This window comes from Tursiops truncatus, chromosome 8 (assembly GCF_011762595.2).
Source record: "Tursiops truncatus isolate mTurTru1 chromosome 8, mTurTru1.mat.Y, whole genome shotgun sequence".
Classification (NCBI taxonomy): domain Eukaryota; kingdom Metazoa; phylum Chordata; class Mammalia; order Artiodactyla; family Delphinidae; genus Tursiops; species Tursiops truncatus.
In genome coordinates, this window is record NC_047041.1 from 104,121,396 (window position 1) to 104,146,171 (window position 24,776).

The window sequence follows — 24,776 nt, forward strand, 5'->3', positions numbered from 1 at the left end:
GGGCCTGAGATGAGGTCCTGAGTCCCCTCCTTCCTTCCCTGCTCTAAACCTCAGCTCCCTCGGGACAGGGGGAATGCTGGCCTCCAGCACCTCTGGGCCCCGACGGGTGGTTCTCAGGAGGAACCGGGCAGCCACCTGCACTGGTCTAGGACATGACCTGGGGGCCAGGTGAAGCTGTGAGCTTCCTGAGGGCAGGGCCCTGCTCAGGGCATCTGGGGCCCCACCCCTTGTTTGTGCTCATGTCTTGGGGCCTTTTCTGTTCTCAACGTTGTTGTAGGAGGGGTGAGTGTTTGTTGATCAATGAGACCTGGTTCCCTCCTGATTCTACTCCCTCCTTGTGAGCCTGGGCGGGTCAGTTCTCCAGAGGCCGCCCTCTGGAAAGCCGGTGAAGGTGGCAGCTGGCTTGGCGATCCCTGGGGTCGGCCCCAGGGCAGCCTTGGTGGTCCAGGGTGTGGATGATGGAGTCAGGCCTGCATAGAAGTCCAGACTCCATCACATCCTTGCTGGGTGACGCTGGGTGACTTCAATTCTCTAGGCCTCAGTTTGCTCATCTGTAAAATGGAGAGAACACAGGACCCATGGATACCTGGGCAGAGGGGACACTGCATATCGATGGTAGCACAGGACATGCTTGTCCTCCTCTTCCTGCTTTGTTAATTTCAGTGAGAAGACGTTTATTTTGGGAGGGGAAGTTATTGAGGTATAATTACCATGCAGGAAGTGTTGACAGTTTGATGCCTTTTGATAAAGGTATTCAGGACATGCAACCAGTACCACAATCAAGGCATAGAACCGTCCCATCACCCCCAGAGGTCCTTCCCGCTGGCTCTTGGCAGGCAACGCCTTCTCCCACCCCAGCTTCTGGAAGCCACAGATCTTGTTTTTGTCCCCATGGTTTTGCCTTTTGTAAAATGTTCAAGTGGAATCCTGCAGCAGGCAGCCTCTTGCTCTATCACTCAGCCTAATGCATTTGAGATTCACCCATGTTGACTCATGCGTCTGTAATTAGTTCCTTCTCATTGCTGAATATTACGTGATTAGAGCATGAGTGTCAAGTTGTATGAATAGACTACAGTTTGCTTTTCCATCCACCAGGTAATGGACATTTGAGTTGTTTCCATTTGTGGCTAATATGAATAAAGCCGCTATAACATCTGGATCCAGGTTTTGTGTGGACATGCTTTCATTTCTCTTGGGTACATACTAGAAGTGGGATTGCTGGATTGTATGTTAAGTGTATATTTAAGTTTAAAAGAAACTAGTAGACTCTTTCCAACATGGCGACACCATATTGCATTCCCACCAACAGTGTATGAGAGTGCTGCGTGCTCTGCCTCTTTGACAACACTTGGTGTTGTCCGTTTAAAATTTTAGCCATTTTACTAAGTGTATAGTCCTGTCGAATGATGCCGACCCTCTTTCATTCACCATTCACTTGTTTATCTGAGGCCTGGTTTTCTTTTCCAGTGAAGCATCTGTTCAAATTTTGCATTAAAAAACTTGGGCTGTTTTGTCTTATCATTGAGCTGTAAGAGTTCTTTCTGTATTCTGACATAAGACCTTTATCAGTTATATACTGTTCCAATATTTTCTCCCAGACTGTGGCTTGTGTTTTCATTTTATTAACAGTGTCTTTGGAGGAGCCGGAGTTTTTATTTCCATGAAGTCCAATGTATAACTTTCAAAATTAGCTTTGTGGTTTTTTGCATCTTAAGAAGTCTTTGCCTAACCCAAAGTCACAAAGAGTTTCTTCTAGACGTTTTATGGTTGTAGGTTTTACATTGAAGTCTATGATCCATTCTGAGTTGACCTTTGTCTATGGTGTCTCCCAGTGCCCACCTCACATGGCTACCCAGCAGCTGGCCTGGCCTTTCCTGTCCTGATTACTTTTGTCCCCCTGGGTGGCTGCTGGCCAACGCTGCTCTGCCACCTTGGTCACTGGATGAAAAGCCCTTGAGCTGCCCTGGGGCTGGCAGGGCTGGTGCCAACATCTGCCCAGCTGTTTATCCTCTGGACTGGGGGTGGCCTCCTCCAAGGGGACCCCAAGCTGGACTCCTGCCCACTGCTCAGTAGATGTAACGGCTAGGACTCTGCCTTCCTTTGCCACTCGGGGCAGCTGCTGCCTCTGTGGGCCCCAGAGTACCTCTACCCTCCTCCCTGTGACAGCAGGGCACCTTTCTCATCAGCGTGGTGAACTCAGCCACCCGAGCCAGACGTCGACATTTTTATTATACTCCACCAACTCCCTTCACCCTCGAGGAGTTACTGGCCCCATTTCTCAGAGGGAGAAACTGAGTTTAAGGGGATTAATCTATTTGTCTAGGTTAGTGCGTGGCAGAGCTGGGAACTGAACCAGAACTTGGTAGTTTCCCTTGACACCACGTTGCTTCCCTGGTCCGTCCTCTCTACTTTGGGCTGTTGTGAACTCATCCACGAGGACACCTGGGAATGATTTATCCAGGGAGGGTTGGCACACGGTTTTTTCAGGGAGAGCGTGTTCCCTCCCCCTGTAGTGTAAGCACCTTCTTCTGCTCAAGGATTTCTCACATTTTGTGTCTCTTCCCACAAAATGCGGCCTCGTATGCCCAGGAGAATTTCACAAAGAGACACCTGCATGTGAGAATCAACCTGTACGTGAGTCTTTTAAACGCGGCATCAGCTCCCCACAAAGATCCTCAGGGTGGTGGGTGGACTGGCCAGGCCACTGATGGACTTGGCGATCACAGCAGCCCAGTGCACAGTGTTTAGTATACAGTAGGCACTCAGTCAATGTTTGTAGTGTGAATGAATGAACTTGGAGTCATCTAACCCAGTGAATATCATCAATTATAACAAAACCCAATGGATCATGACAATCAAGGTCAAGACTGAGTGTCTAAGCCCAGTCATGACTTGAGTGGTGTGTTTTCTGGGCTGTCCAGGTTCTTGGGCTGACATCTAGGGGGGACATGACAAGAGCCTTTGGGGCTGGGCCTGGAGCTTGGGAACCTGCTGCTCACAGAAACGTCTTGGAGCCCAGGTTGGCTTGGCCAACCCCTCTGCTCCGTGGGAAATGACCCTAGGATGAGCAGGGGCTAGCTGGCTCAGGGCCCTGGCCAAGGCTGTCTGCAATTGAGAGGTTTAGCTGCCAATAAAGATGGGATTGCGCTGGGGTGGGGCCCGGTGGAGCTCATCGCAGGCTCTTGGAGGTGACAAGGGGCCTCCAGCAGGAGCTGCCTGGGGGCAGACTTCCATCTTGGGGATGGGGCTGAAACAGGCAGGGACCTGGACCCTTCGCTGCAGTGCTGGCGCCTGGACAAACATCTCCTTGAGCAACAAAATACAGAGAAACTATAAGGGACTAAAAAAACAAAATACAGAGAAACTATAAGGGAGAAACTATAAGGGACTAAAAATAGCATGCGCAGTTGGGGCAAATTATGGACAAGAAGATACAAAAAGACCAAAAACCCGACTGCCACTCCGGGTGTCGTTAGCAAGGCAGGGCACTGTGCGTGCCCACTGCACACAGCACCACCAGAGGGCTGGGCGAACCCCCTAAGTCACCCCTGGACACACCCCTACCCGCCCCCATAGAAGGAACCAGCTGCCCCCCCTCGGGAAGTGAGCGAGGGAACATGTTACTTGTTCTCACTCCCTCCTGCTGCACCGGGGGCCCCAGTACAGCCTTGCCTGAATCTCTTGTCTGGCCTCTGATCCATTTCTATTGATTAAGCGGCCCAAGAGCCCTGGTGGGCAACAGGGCAGGAGACAAGAGCTCAGAGCAGACTCTTGGCCTCAGGTCCACGGGCAGGTGTCCTGCTGGGCCCGTTGTCTGGCGCTCACAGCGATCTCTGCAGAAAACGCACGTTGATCACCCATTTTGTTTTTTCCAGGGTTGGGATCACGCGAAGTACCAGAGTTGGGGTTCCTGGATTGGAGCTGGGGGGCCCCTCACCTGTGTCCCTGTTGTTCCCATCCCCACCACAAACACGGTCAGTGACCCAAGTCAGGGCTGGAGTTGTTATAGATCCTGGAGTAAGGGGAACCCTGTCCTGGAAGGGAGGACATTCGCCTCCGGCCACCCAACCCCCCCGGGCAGACCCTGCCGTCGGCGGGGAAGGCCGGGGAGGCGAGGGTGGGCAGTGACAGAGGAGCGCAGTAGACGCCGGCTGAGTGCGGCATCGGTGCGACCTGGCTGAGGAGAGACCTGCGGACCCCGGGCCAGCGCGGCTAAGGAGAGGCTCTGGCTGCTCCCCTCCTGCCCTGTGAACCGGTTGTATGTCCAGCAGTGACGTGTCCCTCCCGGGGCACTTGGGCGGCAGGCAGGAGGCTGTGCACACATCGGCTGGGCCAACTGCTGGGGGCCCTGGAGGGTTTGGGGACCCCTGGTTCCAGCAGGAACCCCAAGAAGGGGAAGATTAGGGGACATCCCCGTGCACAGGCTGTCCACGTGCCGGGCTGCGTGCTGGGACCTCTCCACGGGCAGTCTCGCCGAATCTTTGAAATGAGGGTTTCTCCACTCTGACCCTGTTGACATTTGGGGTGAAGTATTCTTTGCAGGTTGGGGGCGATGGGAGACGTCTGTGCATATGGGGTACTGAGCGGCACCCCTGGATGCCAGTTACCAACCCCCAACTCAATGTGACAACCCAGAATGTCTTCAGATAGCGCCAAGTGGCCTTTGGCAGGCAGGTCACCGCTGGGTGAGACCCACTGCTTCGAATCACCTTCACTTCACAGAGGAGGAAACTGAGGCCCGAGAGCAGCCAATGGTCGCCTCAGGGGCGACAGGAAGGCGATGCGGGAGCTGGGCTTGATGGGCTCCAAGCCCCTCCCACCTGGACCTTAGGCCCCCAAGAGCATCTTGCGTCCCCTGCCGGGCTTCAGGGCTCAGCTGTGTCCGGCACAGCAGGTGCTCGGGAACCCGTAACGTGTGAAGGATGAACGAAGGGATGGATTCTGGGCTGGCCTCACTTCCCCAGCTCTGCCCTGGTTCCTCCTACCTCAGCCTTCCTCGTGGCTTAGGATCCAGTGTGGATACCGTGGCCCTTGTCTGTGGCATGTTGCTGGCTGACGTGGTACCTTTTCCTGGCCCTGGGGGCCTGGTGACTCCTGAGTTCTGATGTGGGGGCCAGTGCGTGTGCCGAGCGTGTGCTGGCCGTGCGCGAGAGGCCGGCTTCGGATGCATGGGGTGAAGGCGTGAGGGGCAGTGGGGCATGGAGGGAGGGTCAGGCTGGGCTGGGAGGACGGTGGGGCTGGACAGAGGGTTGAGTCCTGGCTCAGACACGTCCCAGCTGCGTGACCGGGCAGTTCATCTGCACGATGGGAATGATAATGACACTCCCTCCAAGAGCTGCCATGAGCGTCTGTGCCGTGGACCCACCTCCATCCAACAGGTGTCTGATCCGAGGGGGACTCAGAGTCACTCGAAAAGTTAGTCGCCTCCTGCCAACGAATCATGATTCCATCTGCACTCCGGAATTTCTCTTGACAGCTGAAATACTTTTCTCATTGACATCATGTCCCTACCTGGACATGATGTGGTCCGGGCATGGGGCACCAGGGAGTAAGCAGGGTCTCATCCTCAGGGCTCCCATCTGGCTGTGGAGGCCCCTGCATGGACATCAAAGTGTAGGTCTAGGTTTTCTGGGTGGGGCCAGGGGAGGGTAACATCCATGGGCAGAATGCCAGGGTAGGCTTCCCAGCATGGGAACAAGTACAAGCTTGACCCCAGTGAGAGGGACTCAGAAAAACAGAGGAGGAGTGGCAGTTACCTCTTATCGCACAACAAACTTTCCTAAAACTTAATGACTTAAAACAACAATAAACTTTATTATCTCAGCGTTTCTGTGGGTCAGGAATTTGGGAGCGGCTTAGCCAGGTGGTCCTGGCTCAGTGTCTCTCATGGTGTTGCAGGCAAGGCGTTGGCTAAGGCTGCATCATCTGAAGGCTCGACCGAGGCTGGAGGACTTTCTCCCAAGGCAGCTCCTTGTGTATTTGGCAACTGGTGCCGGCTGTTGGCTGGAGGCCTCAGCTCCTCACCACGTGGGCCTCTCCACAGGCTGCTCGAGTCCTCACAGTGTGGTGGCCTCCATGGTGGGCAATCCCCAAGGAAACCACAGTATCTTTTATGACCCAGCCTCAGAAATCACACACTGTCGTTTCTGCAAATCCTATTGGCTCACAGTCCGCTCTGGAGTGCAGCATAAAAAAGGACAAAGTATAGAATGGCCAGATATAGAGAGACCTCGAAGGCCAGCCTTGATCCTGTGGGCCTGAGGGAGACGGAGTGGCCAAGACGTGTTGCACAGACCTGTGTTTTCCTCCTACCTTCCCTGATTAGGGAGGTGGTGCCGCTCTCCAGCTGTGGAGGGTCTGGGGAGTTCCTTAATCTCTCTAAGCCTCAGTTTTCTTATCTGCAAAATGGGAATAGCAATGCTGTATGAGGTTGTCGGGAAGATTCAGTGCAATAATGTGAGCAAGGTGCTTTGCAAAAGACCTTGTAAAATGGACAGTGCTCAGGGTTAGTCTTGAAGTGTTTGGAGACAGGAACTGTGTGTGTGTGTGTGTGTGTGTGTGTGTGTGTGGTTCGAGTGCATGGTGTTTTGGGAAGATTAACGTGGCAGCGTCATGCACAGAGACTGTGTGTAGGGGGACTTCCCTGGTGGCACAGTGGTTAAGAATCCGCCAGCCAATGCAGGGGACACAGGTTCGATCCCTGGTCCGGGAAGATCCCACATGCCGTGGAGCCCATGCGCCACGACTACTGCGCCCATGTGCCACAACTACTGAAACCTGCGTGCCTAGAGCCCACGCTCTGTAACAAGAGAAGCCACTGCAATGAGAAGCCCGTGCACCTCAACGAAGAGTATCCCCTGCTCGCCGCAACTAGAGAAAGCCCACGCACAGCAACAAAGACCCAACGCAGCCAAAAATAAATAACTAAATTAAAGAAAAATAAAAAGAGAGAGATTGTAGGGCGAAGACCCACCCACCAGGTGCCCGGGTTTCAAGGGTTGGGAAGGAAGAAGGATCGGACATGCTTGGTGATCTTTTAAAAATCAGTGGCAGTAAGAGCACCTCTGCCTGTGTGAGGCTGTCCAGCACAGCGTTTCTCAACAAGCGCTTCCGAAGGACAAGGGGGTGGATGCCGAACCTAGCTGGTGGTTCTTGGTATGGCGTGGAGGGTCCCAAGTGGATGGGACCTCAGGGGGGAAGGAAGCACTCCCGGTGGTCCTGCCATCCCTCCACTGGGACCTGCCGGTCTAAGCCTTGGTCTGTCCTCAGCCGGCATGTCCTCCAAAGAGGTGGCTGGGGACCAAGGGTCACTGCTCTGCCCAGCCCTCTCCCCACCTGCTGTCGGTGCCTCCAGCTTTGGGGGCGTGGCGTTGCCCAGACTCTTCAGGCCCCTGTGACCTCCTGCCCACTCCTCCTCAGGCCCAGCGCCCAGGTAGTTCACGAGCCCTGGTAGGTTTAGGGCTGATGCACTTGTGGTAAGAGATGCCCAAGGTTGGGTTGGAACCCAGGTGTTTGCTCAGCAGGAAATATCACTGGAGAGATGGGCTGCCCTGTCGAGGGTTATCTTAACCCCTGGTCTCCTTTGCTTCTCCTCCTGGCTGCCCTCCTGATCCTGAAATAAATCTTAGAATACACGCCCACCCCCAAACACACATACATAGACAAAGAGATTTTTGGACCCGGAAGCACCCTGGGCTTCATCAACTTTCCATTGTGACCAAAGAGGTTCATTTCCTGAGAAAGGAAAACAATCCTTTGGGCCTTATGCAACGTGGGTTGGCTGGGGAGCCCTCATGTCCCGTGCCCCCAGCCACGGACCAGCATCTTAATGCACCGATTTACTGGGTAGCACTAGATGCCTCACCCAGGCTCAGCCTCACTGACAACACGTGAGTTCAGATTACGTGGTGAGAAATGTCGGAAATGAGGTGGGGGCTGCGGGGGGCGGGTGGGTAGGGAAGCACAGCTCCCCTTGGCCGGCGTCCTCGCCAGCGATGGCCAGATTCCCAAACTATCGCGGTGACTTGTCTCACACAGTGTTTGTTCATATGTGTGACTGTATCTGTGCGAGCGATCTTCCTGCCACATCGTCTGCAGTCACACTATGTTCTGGGGAAAGGGACAGCCCGTGACAATGTGTGACTCGTCCTGGAGGTTGCACAGGGCCGTGACTCGTGGTGCCCAAGCCCGTGGGCTGGACCAGGAGGGGGCTTCTTCCGGGCAGTGATTTAACTCCCTTGAAGCGGTTGCTCTCAGGTCAATGGGTCAGCTGGGGACAGACAGGGTGGCCGTTTTGCTGGATGATTTAAGAGGAAACTTAAAAGCAACCTCGAACCCCTCCTTGGAGAAGTTGCCAGAGCAGGGGCCAATGGTTTTGAGAAAGAGTGTGGAGACCCCTTGGGTGGGTTCAGATGGGCTTCTATGTGCTGTAGTTCTTTAAAAATACCCGCCTCATAGGAATCAAATTGCCATTTGCAAAGTGCCGATCACGGCCGGCTGCCGACCTCCCTTTCTAAGAAAACCCCAGCGGTAGATTCGATGGAGATGTGTCTAGCCAGGATTCCCGACCTCCTGGCTATCTTGGAATCCAGGGCCACGACACTATTCTTGCCAAAGGGATGTAAACAGGAGTCAGCTAGGGATTTCCCGGTCAGCTTTTGCTTTCTTCGTACAGGCATCACTGCCTCCTCCTGTGCTCTTTTCTTCTTCTTGGAGTTTGTGTTAAGGGCTGGAGGTGCAGCAGCCATTTTGGGCCATGAGGATGAGACTACATCCTCAGGATGTTGGAGTCAGAGGCATTTGGACATTGATGGCATGCTGTTCCAGCCCTTGTTGGTGGAGAAAATTAAACCCCATGGGTTAAGCCTCTGTAGGCAGTTTCAGACTCCCTCTGACTGATACATACAGTGTTTGGTGTATAGTAGATTCTCAATAAAAGCCAAAACCACTCTTACCCTTTTTCAGGCCACTGAGACCCAGAGAGAGGAAGTCACTTGCAGTAACATGTCCAATAAGGGAGTGACTGGTTCTTAAACCCAGCACACTGGGTGCTCAGATCAGTGCCCTTTCCAATGCTCCCTGCCTGAAACAGGATCTGGGTTCCTGGGTCCAGGTTCTGGAAGCCTGAGGGTACGAATGTGGGTTCAGGAGCCCTTTTACTCATTCGTTAGCAGGTGTCACTGAGTGGTAGTTCTGTGGTATAAACTCACTGTAGACACTGAATGCGTGGATACTGAACCACTGATCCTGGGAGAGACACAGGGTTGCATTCCCGAGAGCTTCTGCTCATAACATTTACATCCACCGATCAATACACAACCTTGTTTGTTGTGTGCTTCTGTTTAAAGGCACCTGTTTTAATATATACCCTATCAATGATTTGTTAGCATGAAACTCATGGCCAAACAGGGCTGTAACCCCTGCCTGAACAAGTGTTACTACCGCGTTGTTTTCTCCCTAAGGCACTGCAGCCTTCCTGTGCTCAGCATCTCAGCACCAAGCTCTGGAGGCTTTTTTTTTTCTGTTTTTTCGATTTTTAATATTTATTTATTTGGCTGCGCTGGGTCTTAGTTGCGGCATGCGGGATCTTTAGTTGCTGCATGTGGGATTTAGATCCCTGACCAGGGATCGAACCCAGGTTCCCTGCATTGGGGGCGTGGAGTCTTAGCCACTGGACCGCCAGGGAAGTCCCTAGGGGGGCCGTTTTAAACAGTGACATCACCAACAAAAAGCACAAAAATGCAAAAATGGGCCACTAAGTAGACCACGAAAAGGATGTTCATTTACAGTGTGAGAGTGGGACCCAGAAGGCGGATTGTGGCTTTGCTGGACCTCGGCTGGGAACATGTGCATTGGGCGACTCAGATGCTTCGTCGCTCTGCACATGTCTGCAGGCATCCACGAAAGAACTGGTTTTGTTGAGCGTCGATTTTGGGGACACGAGGAAATTCCAGCGAGTAGGTGAATTCGCAAATATGGAATCCGTGGATAATGAGGATGGGCTGTACTTACCAAACGGGACCTCAGCTGCAAAAAAGGAAGAAGGGGCAGCTTGGAGGCCAACACTGGACAGGGCAGTCAGTGGAGTCCTCTCTGAGAAGGAGAAATTAAAGCCAGAACCTGAAGGTGGAGGAGGGGATGGCCGTGCACGCTGCACAGGGTTCAGTGGCGTCTTCTTTCGAGGTCAAGTTCAGAGTGGACACTGTTTCATGCAGCATAACCTCAGGGTGGTGAGATCTATCTCTGCCCTTTATTTTGAGCTGCCACGTGGCTGGTCTTTTTTCTCTTTTTGTAGCTTCCTTTAGGTTGTTTATTTTTCTTCTCATTTTATTCTGTCTTCCTCGACTACTTTGGAACTTATAGATTCAATTTCTATTCGTTTAGCAGTGACCCTGGAGACTTTTACCAGGTGTAGCAAACTTTGCAGTACCGAAGTTAATCAATATTTTATACTCCTTCCAAATGAAACAAGACCTCAGAATACATCACCTCCCTTCTGACTTACATGTGATTGTGTCATATATTTTATTCTAATTTTAAATTCCCCAAGTTAGACCCTGTTTTTCTTGTTTTATGCAGTCGATGTTTTTTAGATTTACCCAGATATTCCCCATACACTTTGCTCATGATTTTTCCTTGCATTTTGAATCTCCCTTCAGCGATTATTTTCCTTTGGCTAGAATATATCCTCTGGGACCGTTTTTACTGGCAGTCGGTTTGTGGCAAACATCTACATTTTTACTTGTCTAAAAATAAATTGATCAACCTTTTCTTTCATGGTTTGTACTTTTTGTGTGTTTTTAAGATGGCCCTGTCCTGAGGCTATGAAAATGTTACTCTATATTCTTCTCTGAAAATTTTATAGATTTGCATCTTGCATTGAATCGTTAATCCACCTGGAGTTGATTTTTGTGTGAGGTGTGAGGTAGGGGTCTGTGGTGATCATTAGTGTTCTTTCGGGGTCTAACTATTTCGGGCACATGGTGGGACTGCAAGTTCCCACTGAGATGTGTATCAGGTATCTATGCTGTGTAACAAATCAGCACCAACATGGCTTGAAGCAGCTTCTGCCTATAAACTCATGGTTCTTTTAAGCAGAAGTCCAGGTGGGTTTGGGTGCATTCTCTGCTCACGTTCTCATAAGAGAACGTGTTATGGTTTCACCTGGAGGCTCTGGGGAGGAATCCACTTCCCAGCTCATGTGGTTGCTGATAGAATTCAGTTCTTTGCAGGTGTAGGACTGCATTTTCCCTGTTTTCTTACTGGCCATCAGCCAGGGGCCACTGTCTTTCCCGGCTCCTAGAGGCTGCCCTCAGGTCCTAGCCATGTGCCCCCCTCTTACTTGCCACAACATGGCAGCTCACTTCTTCAAAGCCAACAGGAGCATCTCACTCCTCCCTGCTCCAACAGTCTTGTAGGGCACAACCTACCTATCTGTGGGAGTGACTACCCTGTCATGTTTGTGTTGACCACGAACACGTGACTTGCTTTGGCTAGTGATGTGTGGGGAGTGGGGCATCTCTCCCATCACATGCCACTTCCTGAGAGAAGCTTTAAGAGCCATTTGTGACGTGTCACATGGTCCTCCCTCTGCCTCTGTAACTGGGGAGTACTGACAGCCTTATGTCTTCTTTTCCAACCTTTATGTGTTTAACTTATTTTTCTTGCCTCACTGTCCCAGTTAGGGCCTTTAGTACAATTGATCAATTTGACCTCATTACATTTAGAACTTATACTCATCAAAACACCATAAAAATCACGTAAGGACAAACTGAAAACTTAGAGGAGATATTACAATGCATGGAGCTGACAAAGAATTAGTATGAAGAAAAGGAATGTTTTAATGTAGGTTTTATTACGACTTAGGTGTGGCAAGGCCAACAGACCAGGAGACGACTGCCATTGGAAAGAGAGTTTGCTGCTCACAGATCCCAAGAGAAGGCCACCATCCCATGGGTGCCACACGAGGAAGCACCAGTGCTGGTCAGGAGGGGAGAACAGGGGTAAGAATCTTTATTGTGGGTTCCGTGGGAAGGAACAGGTGAGACAGGGGAAGCGGGCTGAGGACTGGCTAGGTGGAATGATTTCAGGGGACTCTGGGGCACAGGGGCTGTCCCCAGTTGCCTGGTACATGCCCTGGGATGATTCGGGCAGGGGATAGTGGCCCTGAGAGTGACAGACCAGTCAAGAAGGTGGTCAGGTTTTAGGCTCTGCATGGTTGGTCTGTATTTCAGAAGCGTGTTCACGGGTGAGTTATTTGTCTTCCCTAGGAATTAGTAACCCTGGGAGTGGCAGTCCCTCTAGGGTCAGGAAGACCCAAATGTCAAAGCATCAGAATACAGAAACCAAGGGACATGGTTAATACAATGAAGAACGCCTGAAAAATCAATAAGAAAGAGAAACAGCCCAGTAGGCAAAAGACTCAAGTGTAACTTCATAGGAGAGGAAACACAGTATGAGAAATAAAAACACAGGTGCAAATTAAAACTACAGTAGGACAAAAAAATACAATAAGACGCCTTTTCTCATCCATCAGATGGGCAAACATTAAAAAGCAGCTGCTGGGGGTGGAACCTGGTGCCACCACTTTGGAAAACAAATAGGCATTTTTATCATGAAGTTAAAGATACATGTTCCCTTTAACCAAGCACATGCATTCACAGATATAGTCCCCAAAGAAACCTCTAGCATATGTCTTTAGTTAAACATTTTTCGTTGAATACATAACTTTAGGTAGTCATTTTACTCCAATACCTTGGAGACGTGATTCCACCACATTCTGCTTCCTCACTGTTGTTGGGAAGTCAGCTGTGGGCCTCATGTCTCTTCAACCCCACCTTGCCTCTCCAGCAGCTTCTAAGACGTTCTCTTCTGGAATAACCATTCCTGATGTTCTGTAATTGATGATTTGGATTCTTGAAATCATGAGCCAAACTCATGGCCAAAGTTGCTTACATCCATACCATCCCTGTGTTATCATGGGTGAGTGAAAGTCACATTACAAACCCTCCACAAAGCCCAACCTACCCATTAGGGACACCCTCCCGCCAGAACTTCCCATCACTAGTAATGAAGGCTCTCAACCATGCTTTCCCCTCCCTCCTCCTGCCTCCTCATGTGGCCCTGCCTGGTGTGATATGCCCTCCTCTCCCCCTTTTTGGGAAGTATAAATCATAAATTCTTCTATGAGGCAGTAGTCTCTGTGTTTGCCATCTTTTTTTAAAATTAATTTTTATTGGAGTATAGTTGCTTTACAACGTTGTGTTAGTTTTTGCTGTACAGCAAAGTGAATCAGCTATACATAGACATATATCCCTTCTTTTTTTGATTTCCTTCCTATTAAGATCACTACAGAGCACTGAGTAGAGTTCCCTGTGCTATACAGTAGGTTCTCATTAGTTTTCTATTTTATACATATTATCAGTTGTGTATATATGTCAATCCCCATCTCCCAATTCATCCCACCCCCATTTCCCCCTTGGCATCCATACGTTTGTTCTCTACATCTGTGTCTCTATTTCTGCTTTGCAAATAAGATCATCTATCTTAACATACCTGATTAAAACAAAATCCAAGTACACTTGAATTCACTTGTCCTACCTTGGATTCTTTAGGACACCTGGATCTGTGGATTGACGTCTTTCATCAGCTCTGAACTTTCTCAGCTATTTTTCATTTAGATACAGCCTTTATTCTGTCTTCTCATTCTATGGTCTGCATTTCACCTCCGACTCTCTTCCTCAGTTATCAGGGGGCAGACCAAGCAGAGCAGAGGAGGTCAGTGAGCAGGGAGAGAGGATGTGCAAGAAGCTGGACACACCTCACCTTGGAGGATATGTGGCCTTAAGTGGAGGTGAGACCCAGCAGCTGTGCTTCCTGACAGAGTTCCAGTCCATCTTCCATGAGCCAGCCCACAGCCTGGGGACACACCTGAGCCAGCCCATGACCAGGGGACACTCCTGAGTCAGCCCACAGCCAGGGGACATGCTGGGGCAGCCCATGGCCAGGGAACACACCTGAGTAGCCCATGGCCTGATGATACACCTGGGCCAGCCCATGGCCAGGGGACACACGGGACCAGCCCACAGCCAGGGAATGCACCTGAGCTAGCCCATGGCCTGATGATACACCTGAACTAGCCCAAGGCCAGAGAACACACCTGAGCTAGCTCATGGCCAGGGGACATGCCTGAGCAGCCTCCTGTCCCTGATAACTGACACTGTCACCCACCGGTGACAATGGAGATGTGGGAGGTGTGTGGACACGAGCCTCTCTGATGGCTGTGAGAATGTGGTGTTTCTGAGGGGACAGGTGATCTTCCCTGAGGCCACACACTGGGTGCCAATGGGGCACTATCTTGTGGCTCAATCCAACTTCAAGAGCCCATGATTGTCCCCAAGTCCCTACGCCTGCCGCCCCCAGCACAATGCCTGTTGCGAGAGACACACTCTCACATCAAAAAATCATTTTGTGCAGCGGACCTCCCTGATCCTTGTCCCCCATCATTTCCCTTTTTTTTTTTTTTTAATTTAGAAATCAAGAGAGAGAATCTAGGCCAGGTCACGCTTGGGAAACTGCTGAGATTTTTTTCCCTCTTCTACTCAATACATTTCTTTTATCTTAAAAAAAAATTAATACCATTAGGTCATTTCCACCCCTCCACCCTGCTCTCCTTTTTTTCTATTTCTGGGAAAAATCTTCATTTTGTGTATTTCTCAAGCATCTTGACATTCCGTCTGAGACTAATGGCCGGATCACTTCCTTCCAGCCCCTCTCAAAATTCCTGCTTGTTTTATCTCTTGCAAATGCCTTAGTGCTGCAAAGCAAATCCCACCCCCCCCCAACCCTGTCTCTCCACTGCCCTCTCTGTGAAAAAGAAAAGGCCCCCGGCTCTCAGTGAGGTCCTCAGGCAACCCAGATACATCCTCCAGTGCCTTCAAACGTGCCTCATCTGGGCTGCACCAACCTCTGCCTGTTAACTCTTTCAAAGAACACTTGTCGGTGTGTGAAAGCTGTCTGGGTTCATTGATAAAAAAGGTATTGTACTTTTTTTACCAAAAAAGGTATGGTATATATTCTTTTCCATTATGGTTTATCACAGGATATTGAATAGAGTTCCCTGTGCTATACGTTAGGACCTTGTTGTTTATCCATTCTAAATGTAATAGTTTGCATCTGCCAAAAAAAGAACGTCTCTGTGTGTATAACTGAGTCACTTTTCTGTACAGCAGAGACTGGCACAACACTGTAAATCAACTACACTTCAAAAAAAAAAAAAGAAAAAAGAAAAAAGTTATGGTTTTTAGGGCTGTTTTGTATTAACAGGTTGTAGCAGGGGATGGTCAGTATTTGCAGAGGGCTGAGTTCCCTTTCACCTACTTGTTGCTTTAAAAGATGAAATGATTGGGTAGAGACCCCCCTCCCCGCCCCCTTGTCAGAGCCGGCCAGCAGGATGCTGCTTCTCCCCAAACCCCAAAGAGTTAAGCCCCGACGGTTAATACTCCTCTCTTTGGCCCCCTCGTCCCTTATTCTAATGTATGAACGCTCATTCAGAAGTGAGCAAGCCGTATGTGCGTCTGGGGCTTGGTGACAGCTTGCCTTCTCTGGGCGACATGGATGGTCCCTGCTGAAATGTTTTGTGAAAGTACAATTTTATGAACACTCAGGGCTCACCCAGACGTAAGCATCTATCATGCAGGCATGTCTCTGCGGCCCCAGGATCCAAGAGGGGGGTTCACTTTGTCCCTTCCTGGCCGGGGACTCTGGGCCCGAGGTGAGAAAAACGAAGGAAGGTTATTAAGAATTCTGACAAGGTAGGCTGAATAAATTGTGTTTTCTTTGTGAGCCTTAATCCGGTGTTGTATTGGCTTCTCGGACATGGCTAATTTATTTGGAATTTCATTCTGTTCCTGACAGCGTCCTTGACTAGCTGTTTGATCACCCCAAGCAAAGTTACATACCAGCTTTCAAATGCTGGAAGGGCAGTGGCGTGATTTTTCTCAAGTGCGTTCTCCTGGGCCTGGCTTTATGTTTGCAGGGGGATGTTTCAAACGGCGGGGGCCGTCCCTTGTTAGGGAGAAAACCCGGCCCGCGCAGGGGTCTCCCTCAATGAGGAAGCTTTCCACTTTTCCCCACTTGTCCCACTGTTTGGCATTCTAAGTTGCTTTTGTGGCGCAGGAAGAAAGAAAATTAATTTTCTCCCCGTCTGCAAGTAGGGAGCATTTCAGCGGAGAGCCGGTTTGCAATGCATATTCTGTTGATTTCAGCTGCCCACGCCGGCTGGGTTTTGAGATGCAATATTCTCAGGGGAAGAAGTAAATCGACCGCAAACCTCCTTAGGGTGTGAACTCCAGGGTCTCCGTCCAGCCTAGGGACCTCCGGCATCTTTCGCTCCATCTTGGCGGAAAGAGGAGTTGACATTCACTCTCTAACTCACACGTGTATGCGATGTTTGCTTTTTTATTTTTATGTTTTTGGTAATAACAAGTGTGTCTTGCTTTGGCCAAAAGAAAAAATGAATAATGATTTTCAACAACACTCCAACGCTTTGGAGAATCTCATTCTCGGCCAATTTCGGCAGAATCCAGTCTAATAAAACCTGGGCTTCCTTTAACTTCACTTTTTGACACCAGCCTGTGAAGACGCTCGTACTGAGGGCCTTCTAGGGGCAGGAACTGTGCTCAGCCCTGGGGGATGTGGTGGGAGCTCACATTCTAGAAACGCATACAAGAGCTCAGAGCACGTTAGGCCTGTGATGAAAGTAACAACCAAAACTAACCAACCCAGCACCAGGGTGAGATGCGGGTGGTGCCTGGGTGTGAGGACTCAGCTTCTCTCATGGGGCCCTGCCTTTGAGTCGGGGAAGTCCACTGGGTCTTTGGGACATCTGAGCAGTGCTTTCACCACCTGCAAAGTACTCTGATCCCCTGCCTTGCTTGCAGAACATGGGAGAGGGGCTATGGTCCCCTTATACGGAGGAGGAAGCTGAGGCCCAGGGCACCTGCCGGGACACCTTGATGACGACACAGCTTGTTTAGGGCAAGCAGCTTGAGTGGCGCACTTGGGGCTCATTCCAGGGCCGTGACCTCCAGGGACAGCAGGTCCTGGGTGGGGACACAGCTGTGCCCCTCCACTCCCAGCCCTCCTGCACAGACCTCACCTGGGGGCCGGGGTCATCTGCCAGGTATTGTTAAGGGAGCGATGAGGGAGGATTTGCCAGTTCCTGCTTCACTGCTTGGACATCGGGTGCAGGAAGATTCCCTGGCCATTGGCAGTCCTGAAAATCCCCCAGTCCGTCCTCGGCGACCCAGGTACAAGCCTCTACCTGCTGGGCTCGGGAGTTGTGGCAAACTCCAGCTCCCAGGGATGGGACGCTCATCTTGCCACGGCATTCCTGGGCAGGCGATTTAAGAGGAGATGCGCCCTGGGGAAATGGGGGGGAGGAGGTGGGAGGCATGGGGATGGTGGGAGGAGGGAGGGAAGAAGCCAAGGAGAGCCGTGACTTTGGGTGCCGTCCCAAGCTCACTGTGATCTCGAGGGGGAGTTCTGGGGGCTGTGTGACCTTGGAGTTTGTCCTGACGCCCAGCACGGGAGTTGGGCTTTCATCCCCCCATGGTCAGTCCCTGGGGAAGGGTGGCCTGGGGGGATGTAAACCCCTGGGTGCTGGGGCAGCTCCTATAACCAAGAATGTCCCTGGAGAAGAGTCGGGAGCCAAAGGACATGGGAGGCAGAGACAGAGTGCATGGAGACAGGGGAAAGGGTTCCAGGGGCGGGGTGTAGCTCACCGTCCCTGTCAATCGTGGGGTGACTTGGCTGCTTCCCTGTGAGTGGGGACCCCAGCGCCCACCCCACGGGAGGCTGTGGGCGTTGCACATTTATCATCAGCTTACTACTTTCCCCTTGTGGGCGACGGCCACCTTGCCCCTCTAGCGTCCTCTGCACCTGCGTCAGGTAGACCTTTCCCAAGAGAAGGCGGCCCTGGGTCAGCTGTACACTGTCCAGGGGGAGGGGGGCTATGCGCTTCCTCTCCCGAAGGGCGCGCTGACCTTGGCCTCCCCAGTTCCAGGGGCCTGGGGACGTCTGAGCAGGAAGGGGGAGGCGTCCGTGACCTTGGAGAGTCTCTGTGCGTGCGCGCCACATGACCGGGGCAATGTTGATTTTGTGTGTCGATTGTGTGCTCGCAAACAGAGACGTTTATCCAAGGCCACCTTGTCCCCGCTGCTGGGTCAGGGGCTGCGGGGTGGGAGGCTGAGAGCAGGAAGACGGGCCCTGCCTGGCGTGCGTCCCTGCCTGCGGCCACCCCAGGGTGCCCACTGGGAGACGCTGACCTTCCAGGTAAGAGAAACTCGAGGAAAGGCTTCTTCTCCCTCCCCACTCTCGGCCGCTCTCCCCTGGGACCTTCACTCCCCACGCAGGTGGGTTCTCAGTGGCTGGGTGGGCGGGCACTTGTGAACGCTCCTGGGGACTTTCTGCAACATTCTGGAAGCCTTTTCCAGTTGCCACGTCCTGGATCTGTTTGATTACTGACTCCGTGTCGGGCTCCTACGATCTGAATTCCCACGTGTGTTTGAAGTGGTCTTTAATCCTCTGTCAGGGCCAATAAGCCCAGAGCTGAACGTTACCTGAGAGTCTATTCCGCAGACGTGCCGGACGCCTGGCCAGGCCGCCGGCTGGCGGCTCGCTCTGTGGATGGAGGTGGAAAGGGCTGTTTGCCCCCCCAGAGGGCACAGTATGGCACTGGGCACTTTGGAGACAGCCTTTGCTGGTCGGGGTGATACCTGAGCTCCAGGGGTGAGGGCTGGGGGGACGGTGCAGGTCGGGGGCTCACCTTGGGTCTGGCTCACGGGGAGCGTCCACACACGTTTACCAGATCGTTGTTAGGAGGCCGCGAGCGAACGCTGTCTTCCCACTGTCCATCTTACGCTGGGCTCCCTGTCAAAGGCTTTGCATTCACTCCTTAGCTAGAACCTTCTGGAAAGGCTGGGTGGGAGCACATTCTCATTTTGTAGATGAAGGAGAAATTCAGGAACTGGCTTCAGGTGGCCCGCATCCCTGGAGGCCGCTCAGCTTTCTCCCTGGCTCGGGTACCTGGGGGTGGACCATTTCCCGGTGAGAACTCGGCTGGCCTCCTGCAGCATCCAGGGACCTGACCTCCAGTTTGCACCCCTTTGCATTGCAGTACCGGGGAACTGGGGTTGGAGGAGGGGCTGTCTCTTCACCCAAGGGAAACTTGGCTGGGAAAGGCCAGAGATGAACTTGGGGGTGGGCAGCGCCTGCAGGAGTGTGTGTGCCCTGGTGTGTGTACCCGCTTGTGTGCGCACGGGCACGAACACGTGCATGTTATATGTGCAGGCGTGTGTGTGTGTGTGTGTACACGTGTTCTGGTGTGTGTGTGTGTGTGTGTGTGTGTGGCAGGCAGATGCTGCTATTTCAGCAGTGTGGTGGGGACATTTCTGAGGGCCTCCTCTCGGGGGACAGGAAGGCAGCCAGTGATTCCACGCCCAGGCACCTTACTGGTCCCGTGTGGACACCGTCCCTTAGTCTGCATCATGGCCCTTCAAAGCAGAATTGTCACTTGCCTCCCTTTCTGATGAGATTTGTGGCCCCAAAGGTGAGCCGGTCACTCCGAGGGTCCACGGTGGGCCCCGGCTTGAGGCCATGAGGGGTGTGGGGGGAGGCCCGCAGGACTGACCCGTCCAGCCTGGGCTGTGGGTGTCCTCCAAGGTCTCTTGGTGGGCTGGTGGGGGCGGTGATCTGGGGGTCGGTGCTGCCCTTCCTGGGTGATTAAGCAGGTTCCCCTCCTGGGCAGCCGGCTCTGCCCCCGCCCCCAGCCCTGCGCTGCCCACCCCCGCGGGTAGTGTGGGTCTTTGAGATGCTGGCGGCCCGTGTGCTAATTGAGCTGCGCCTGGGGTCGCCTCTGGGCTCCGAGCGACTGATCTCACCTTCTCTCCCCTCTCCTTCCCTTTCATCCGCCCAGCTCCCGCCTGCCCTCCTGCCGGGCTCCCCGGCCCCTCCCGACGGGCCTGCTGCTGCTGCAGGGCCCGCAGCCGCTGGACAGCGCCGGCCTCCAGAAGTGATAGCTAATTGGGCAGAGAAAGGGCCCGATTGTCTGGCGGGCCGGAAGAGCGGGCGTGGGCGGCTGAAAGCACCCGGAGAAGGTGGCCAGCTTCGCCCAGCAGCTGCCGCCGGAGACGTTTGGAGATTACGTCAGCGCTGGGCAGGGGGGGCCTCCCGCCTGGGCCCTGACAATGCGGCCCTTGTCGGCCCCGAGAGCCGCCCGCTCGGGATGAATGGCGCGGGGCCTCTTCTCCAAGGAGGCTTCTCGCCGTCCCCGATCTGTCCTCTCCCGCCAGGGAGGCCCCTGGCTTGGGGCTCAGAGCGAACGGGCTCGGTCAGAGTGGGAGACCCCCGGCTGGACTGAGCTCGCGGTCCAGGCTCCTGGCCGCACGGCTGGTACTTGGCAGACCTGGACCTGGAAGCCGGTGCTCGGCCGGTCCACACGCTGACCACGCAGTGCGGGACTGCGCTCTGGGGCGCGCCTGCCCTCGGCATGGCCTCCTGGTCCGGGGGGAGCGCGGGCTCCGACCCGCTCATGTTCGTGTTGGCCATCATCCTGCTGGCGCGTTTCATTCTCTGGGCCTGCCTTGGGACCTACATCGATTATAGGCTGGCCCGGCGACAGCCCCGCAAACCCAAGGAGGACTAGGGCCTCTGCCGGCCAGGGGCCTCAAGCTCCCGGCGCCCAAGGGCCGTCCCTCCAGGAGGGCGCTGTCCCAGAGACGGCCTGTCCTGGGGCTGAGGGGGGGCACAGGGAGGGGCAGCAGAGCAGGCGAAACACTCCCTGCATCCCGCCCACGGGGCAGAGATGGACCGGCCCCACCTGGACTGACCAGGGCTGTCCTGGTCACGGCCCCCGTTTGGGGGATGGAGGGGGGGCCCCTGCCCATCTCTCCACCAGGTCTGGTGTCTTGTGTTGAAGTGAGTGATCCTGGGAGTGGGTCTTGCTTTAATACTTTCTCTGCTTCCAATGCTTTATAATGTGTTTGCAGGAAGAGGCGGGTGTGAGCCAGAGGGGCTGGTGGAGGGGTTGCAAGGACAGATGTGACCACATCAAAGCCAGCCCTGCCACCAAAAGCCACCCTCTGACTCAGTCTCCTGCAGGGATAAGTAAGGGCAGACAGTGCCCTGGTTTCCCCAGAGAAGACCACTCGGAGGGTCTCAAGACAGGCATGAGACTCTGAGTTCAAGTCCAGCTCTGGCTGACCGTGGGCAAACTCTCTTTCCCCATCTCTTAGATGGACGCAATAGTCCCTGCCCCCAGCCCCCACTGAAGGTTATCAGGAGGGTCAGGTAAGGGGTGGGGTGAGCCATCCTCCCCACAAGATGCAAACTACAGGACATGTGGAGGACAATTTAATGGAGAGGTCACAGGACCCAGGGCCCACTGTTCCTTTGGGAAAGTGTGTGGCCGAGACACCCCTGAGAAGACGGACAGGCAGGGAGACTTGGCGGGTGCCCCCTCCTGTCACACCAGCCGGTTCACACCTGACTTAAGGGGCAGCACGTGGTGGCTCGGTGCTTCCTGACCTGGCAGCAGATCTGAATCACCTGGGACATTTTGGCAACACCAGTGGCCAAGTCCCCTGGACCGAGAAGCATCAGCTGATTTGAGACGTTCCTGGGAGGCCGGAGCCTGGAGACGCCATGAATTCCAAAAGGACTTGGGTCAGCCTGGAGTCTTAGGTGGCCGTTAGGGGGCTGGAGTCAGTGAGCGGACACTTGGGCCCCCCTTAGCCGGGAGCCGTCCGCCTTGCAGCATCCTGGCAGAAGGGACCACAGGCGGGATTTGTTGAGGCCTGGTGCATGGCTGTCCTCTGGGCAGTTGTGACAGCCAGTGGCCAAGCAGCACTCGTGTCCCCCTGTGTAAGGACAACTGGCCACGGGGTCCTAAGGGCTCTTGATCGCCGGGTTCGGGGAGGGGGTGTTCTCATTCTCTTTAGGGAAAATGTCATCCGATTTTCTTTAAAATGACCACGTATGATTTTGCTGATCTCTCTAAGGAAGAGGAATCACATTCGCTGTCATGAGCATGTACTAGTGGAGGGAGGTTTGCCTGGTATTGCCAGGTTTTAAAACTAAAAGTCCCACGACCTGAGAAACCCCTCTGTCCTGGACAAAGCAGCCCCTTGGATGGAGGAAGAAGTCAGAGGTTCACATGACACACGCAAGTCTGGCCCATGGCTGAGTGTGTGTGACCTGCGTGTCCACATGGGCATGTAGATTTGAGGTTCACCATTTGGTGCACGAGCTAGAATCTGGGGGCTCTTGCTGGGACTGGGGAGGGGACATACTCTCCTGTTGGGGTTGTCCAGCAGAGGGGATGGAAGTGGCCAGCCTGGAACCATGGGAGAAGATGGGATTCTGCCAAGGTTATTTGAACCCCTTTCCAGTTACATTGACTGGTAGATTTTTTTTTTCCTTTTCCTTCAGCCAGTTTACATTGGTTTCTGTCACTTGCAACTGATGAAATTACTAGTCAGAATTTTGTCAGAATTACTCATCAGAGTACAAGCCCTCTGCATCCACACATCAACCGTCTATAGCCTCCTGACACATGACCACTCGACACATGGCGGCTGAGTCAAGAGAAGCTGTGTCCCGGTCCCACATAGACAGAGGTTGTATTCAGCTGCAAGTAACAGATACGTAGACAAACAGTGACTTAAACAAGAGAAGTTTTTTTTTCTTTCTTTTTTGCATTTTTCTTTTACATGAAGCAAGAAGTCTGGCATTTGACATCCCCAGGTTGTGGTATGGTAGTTCCATATCATCAAGGACCCAGATCCTTCCATAGTTCTGCTCTGCCATCCTTAGCATGAAGTTTTGGTCTTCATGGTTACAAAAAGGCTGCAGCTACTCCAGGCATCTTGAGTGAATTCCAGGCAGGAAGAGAAAGAAAAGGGTGATAGAGAGGGACAGATATCTATATCAGGGAGGCAAAGCTTCCCAGAAACCCTTAAATTTACATGCCATAAACTAGAATTATGTCCCATGGCATCCCTAGATGCTGAGACGTGGTTCCTTGGCCTTTCTTTGCAGTCATTGCAGTCTTTATCCAGGACATCATCTTGGGTATTTGTGTGTCTTTAGTAGCAGTCTTATGTGCCAGCTTTGTCTGCCATTGAGAGACATCAGCTGTGTTCACCTGTCCTTGGCAGCTCCACCCTGGAGTCAGAGGGTGGAACGTCTCATGGTTCCTTGGGGTTCCTAAGAATTTGTTCCAGTAAGACAGTCTAAGGATGAGAGAGACTTATTCCTTCTTAGAGCTACCTGGAGCTGCTTCTTTACTCACACCTGGTAGCAACAGACAAAGACTGTAGCACATGGAAGGTAGACTGTGAATAGCTGATGGCTAAGTGAATGACAGTGATGAGTAGCAGACGGATCAATGGAGGGGTAGCACGAGTCATTAACTCAGTAAGCCTCACTGGGCGCTCACAGCCTCACAACGTGGGAGGCATCATGGATACAATGTTGAAAGCGAAGTTCCTGCTCTTCAGGTAGCTTGCAGTCTGGGAGGCAAGAAATGGGCAGCTAGACTAGAGTATTAGACCTGCACAAGGCACACGAGGCTATTAACCACTACGGCTGTGGCCAGTGTAAATTAAGTTGTCCTATGAGTGTAAAGCACTCACCAGATTTTGAAGGCTTGGCACAGAAAATAAGGTAAAATCTAATTAATAATGGTTTTCTACTGATTATACATTAAAATGATAATATCTTGGACACCTTGGGTTAAATAAAATATTACAATTAATCTCACCTGTTTCTCTTAATGCATTTTAGTGTGGCTACTAGAAAATTTAAAATTACGTATGTAGTTCACATTTCTTTTTTCTTTTATATTGCCCAGCACTGCAGCAGACCTTCATAGTGTAGTGAAAGTGCTATGATGTGTGAGTGGATTGTGTGCTATAGGAACAGAGAAGGGAGCTTCCTGGAGGAGGGGTCTTGAGTGATAACGTAACTACGGCATACTAGAACCTATGAGATGCAGCTAAAGCAATTCTTGGAGGAAACGTTATGGCCTTAAACGCCTTTATTAATAAACATGAATAAAAATGGATGGATGAAGCATACGACGCAATAAATTTAAAAAAGAACAGTGGCACAAAGCTGAGAGAAACAGAGGCAGAAATAAAGGTAAGAGAGGAAATTAATGTATCAACACGGATAGAATCAACTAATGTGTCCAAATCCTGGATTTCTTTCTTTCTTTCTTTTTTAAGCATTTCTTCGGCATTCCTTTTCCTGTTCTTCTCCTCCTCCTCTCTTCTTCTTCTTCCTCATTGTGTTAAAATACACGACATAAAATTTACCATCTTAGCCATTTTTTTTTTTTTTTTGCAGTACGCGGGCCTCTCACTGTTGTGGCCTCTCCCGTTGCAGAGCACAGGCTCCAGATGCGCAGGCTCAGCAGCCATGGCTCACAGGCCCAGCCGCTCCGCGGCATGTGGGATCCTCCCGGACCGGGGCACGAACCCACGTCCCCTGCATCGGCAGGCGGACTCTCAACCACTGCGCCACCAGGGAAGCCCCCATCTTAGCCATTTTTAAGTGGTGTTTTTGAGGGGAAGACACCCAACAATAAAAGAGACATTATTAACGAACCCAATCAAGAAAAAAGGAGAAGAAAACACGCACAAAATTTAAAAGCCTATGGGGAAACAACTACAGAGACATGGAAAACTCAATTCCCAGGAAACAGGTTCTGGTGT

The 24,776-nt window shown here is 52.3% G+C and overlaps 1 protein-coding gene across 1 annotated transcript; it reads left to right on the plus strand.

Moving 5' to 3' along the window:
* Positions 1–20,548: 20,548 nt before the first annotated feature.
* SMIM38 (small integral membrane protein 38) lies at positions 20,549–20,704 on the plus strand. Its single transcript, XM_033861695.1, has one exon. It carries the CDS (start codon positions 20,549–20,551, stop codon positions 20,702–20,704), a length of 156 nt encoding a protein of 51 aa, XP_033717586.1.
* Positions 20,705–24,776: the final 4,072 nt, after the last annotated feature.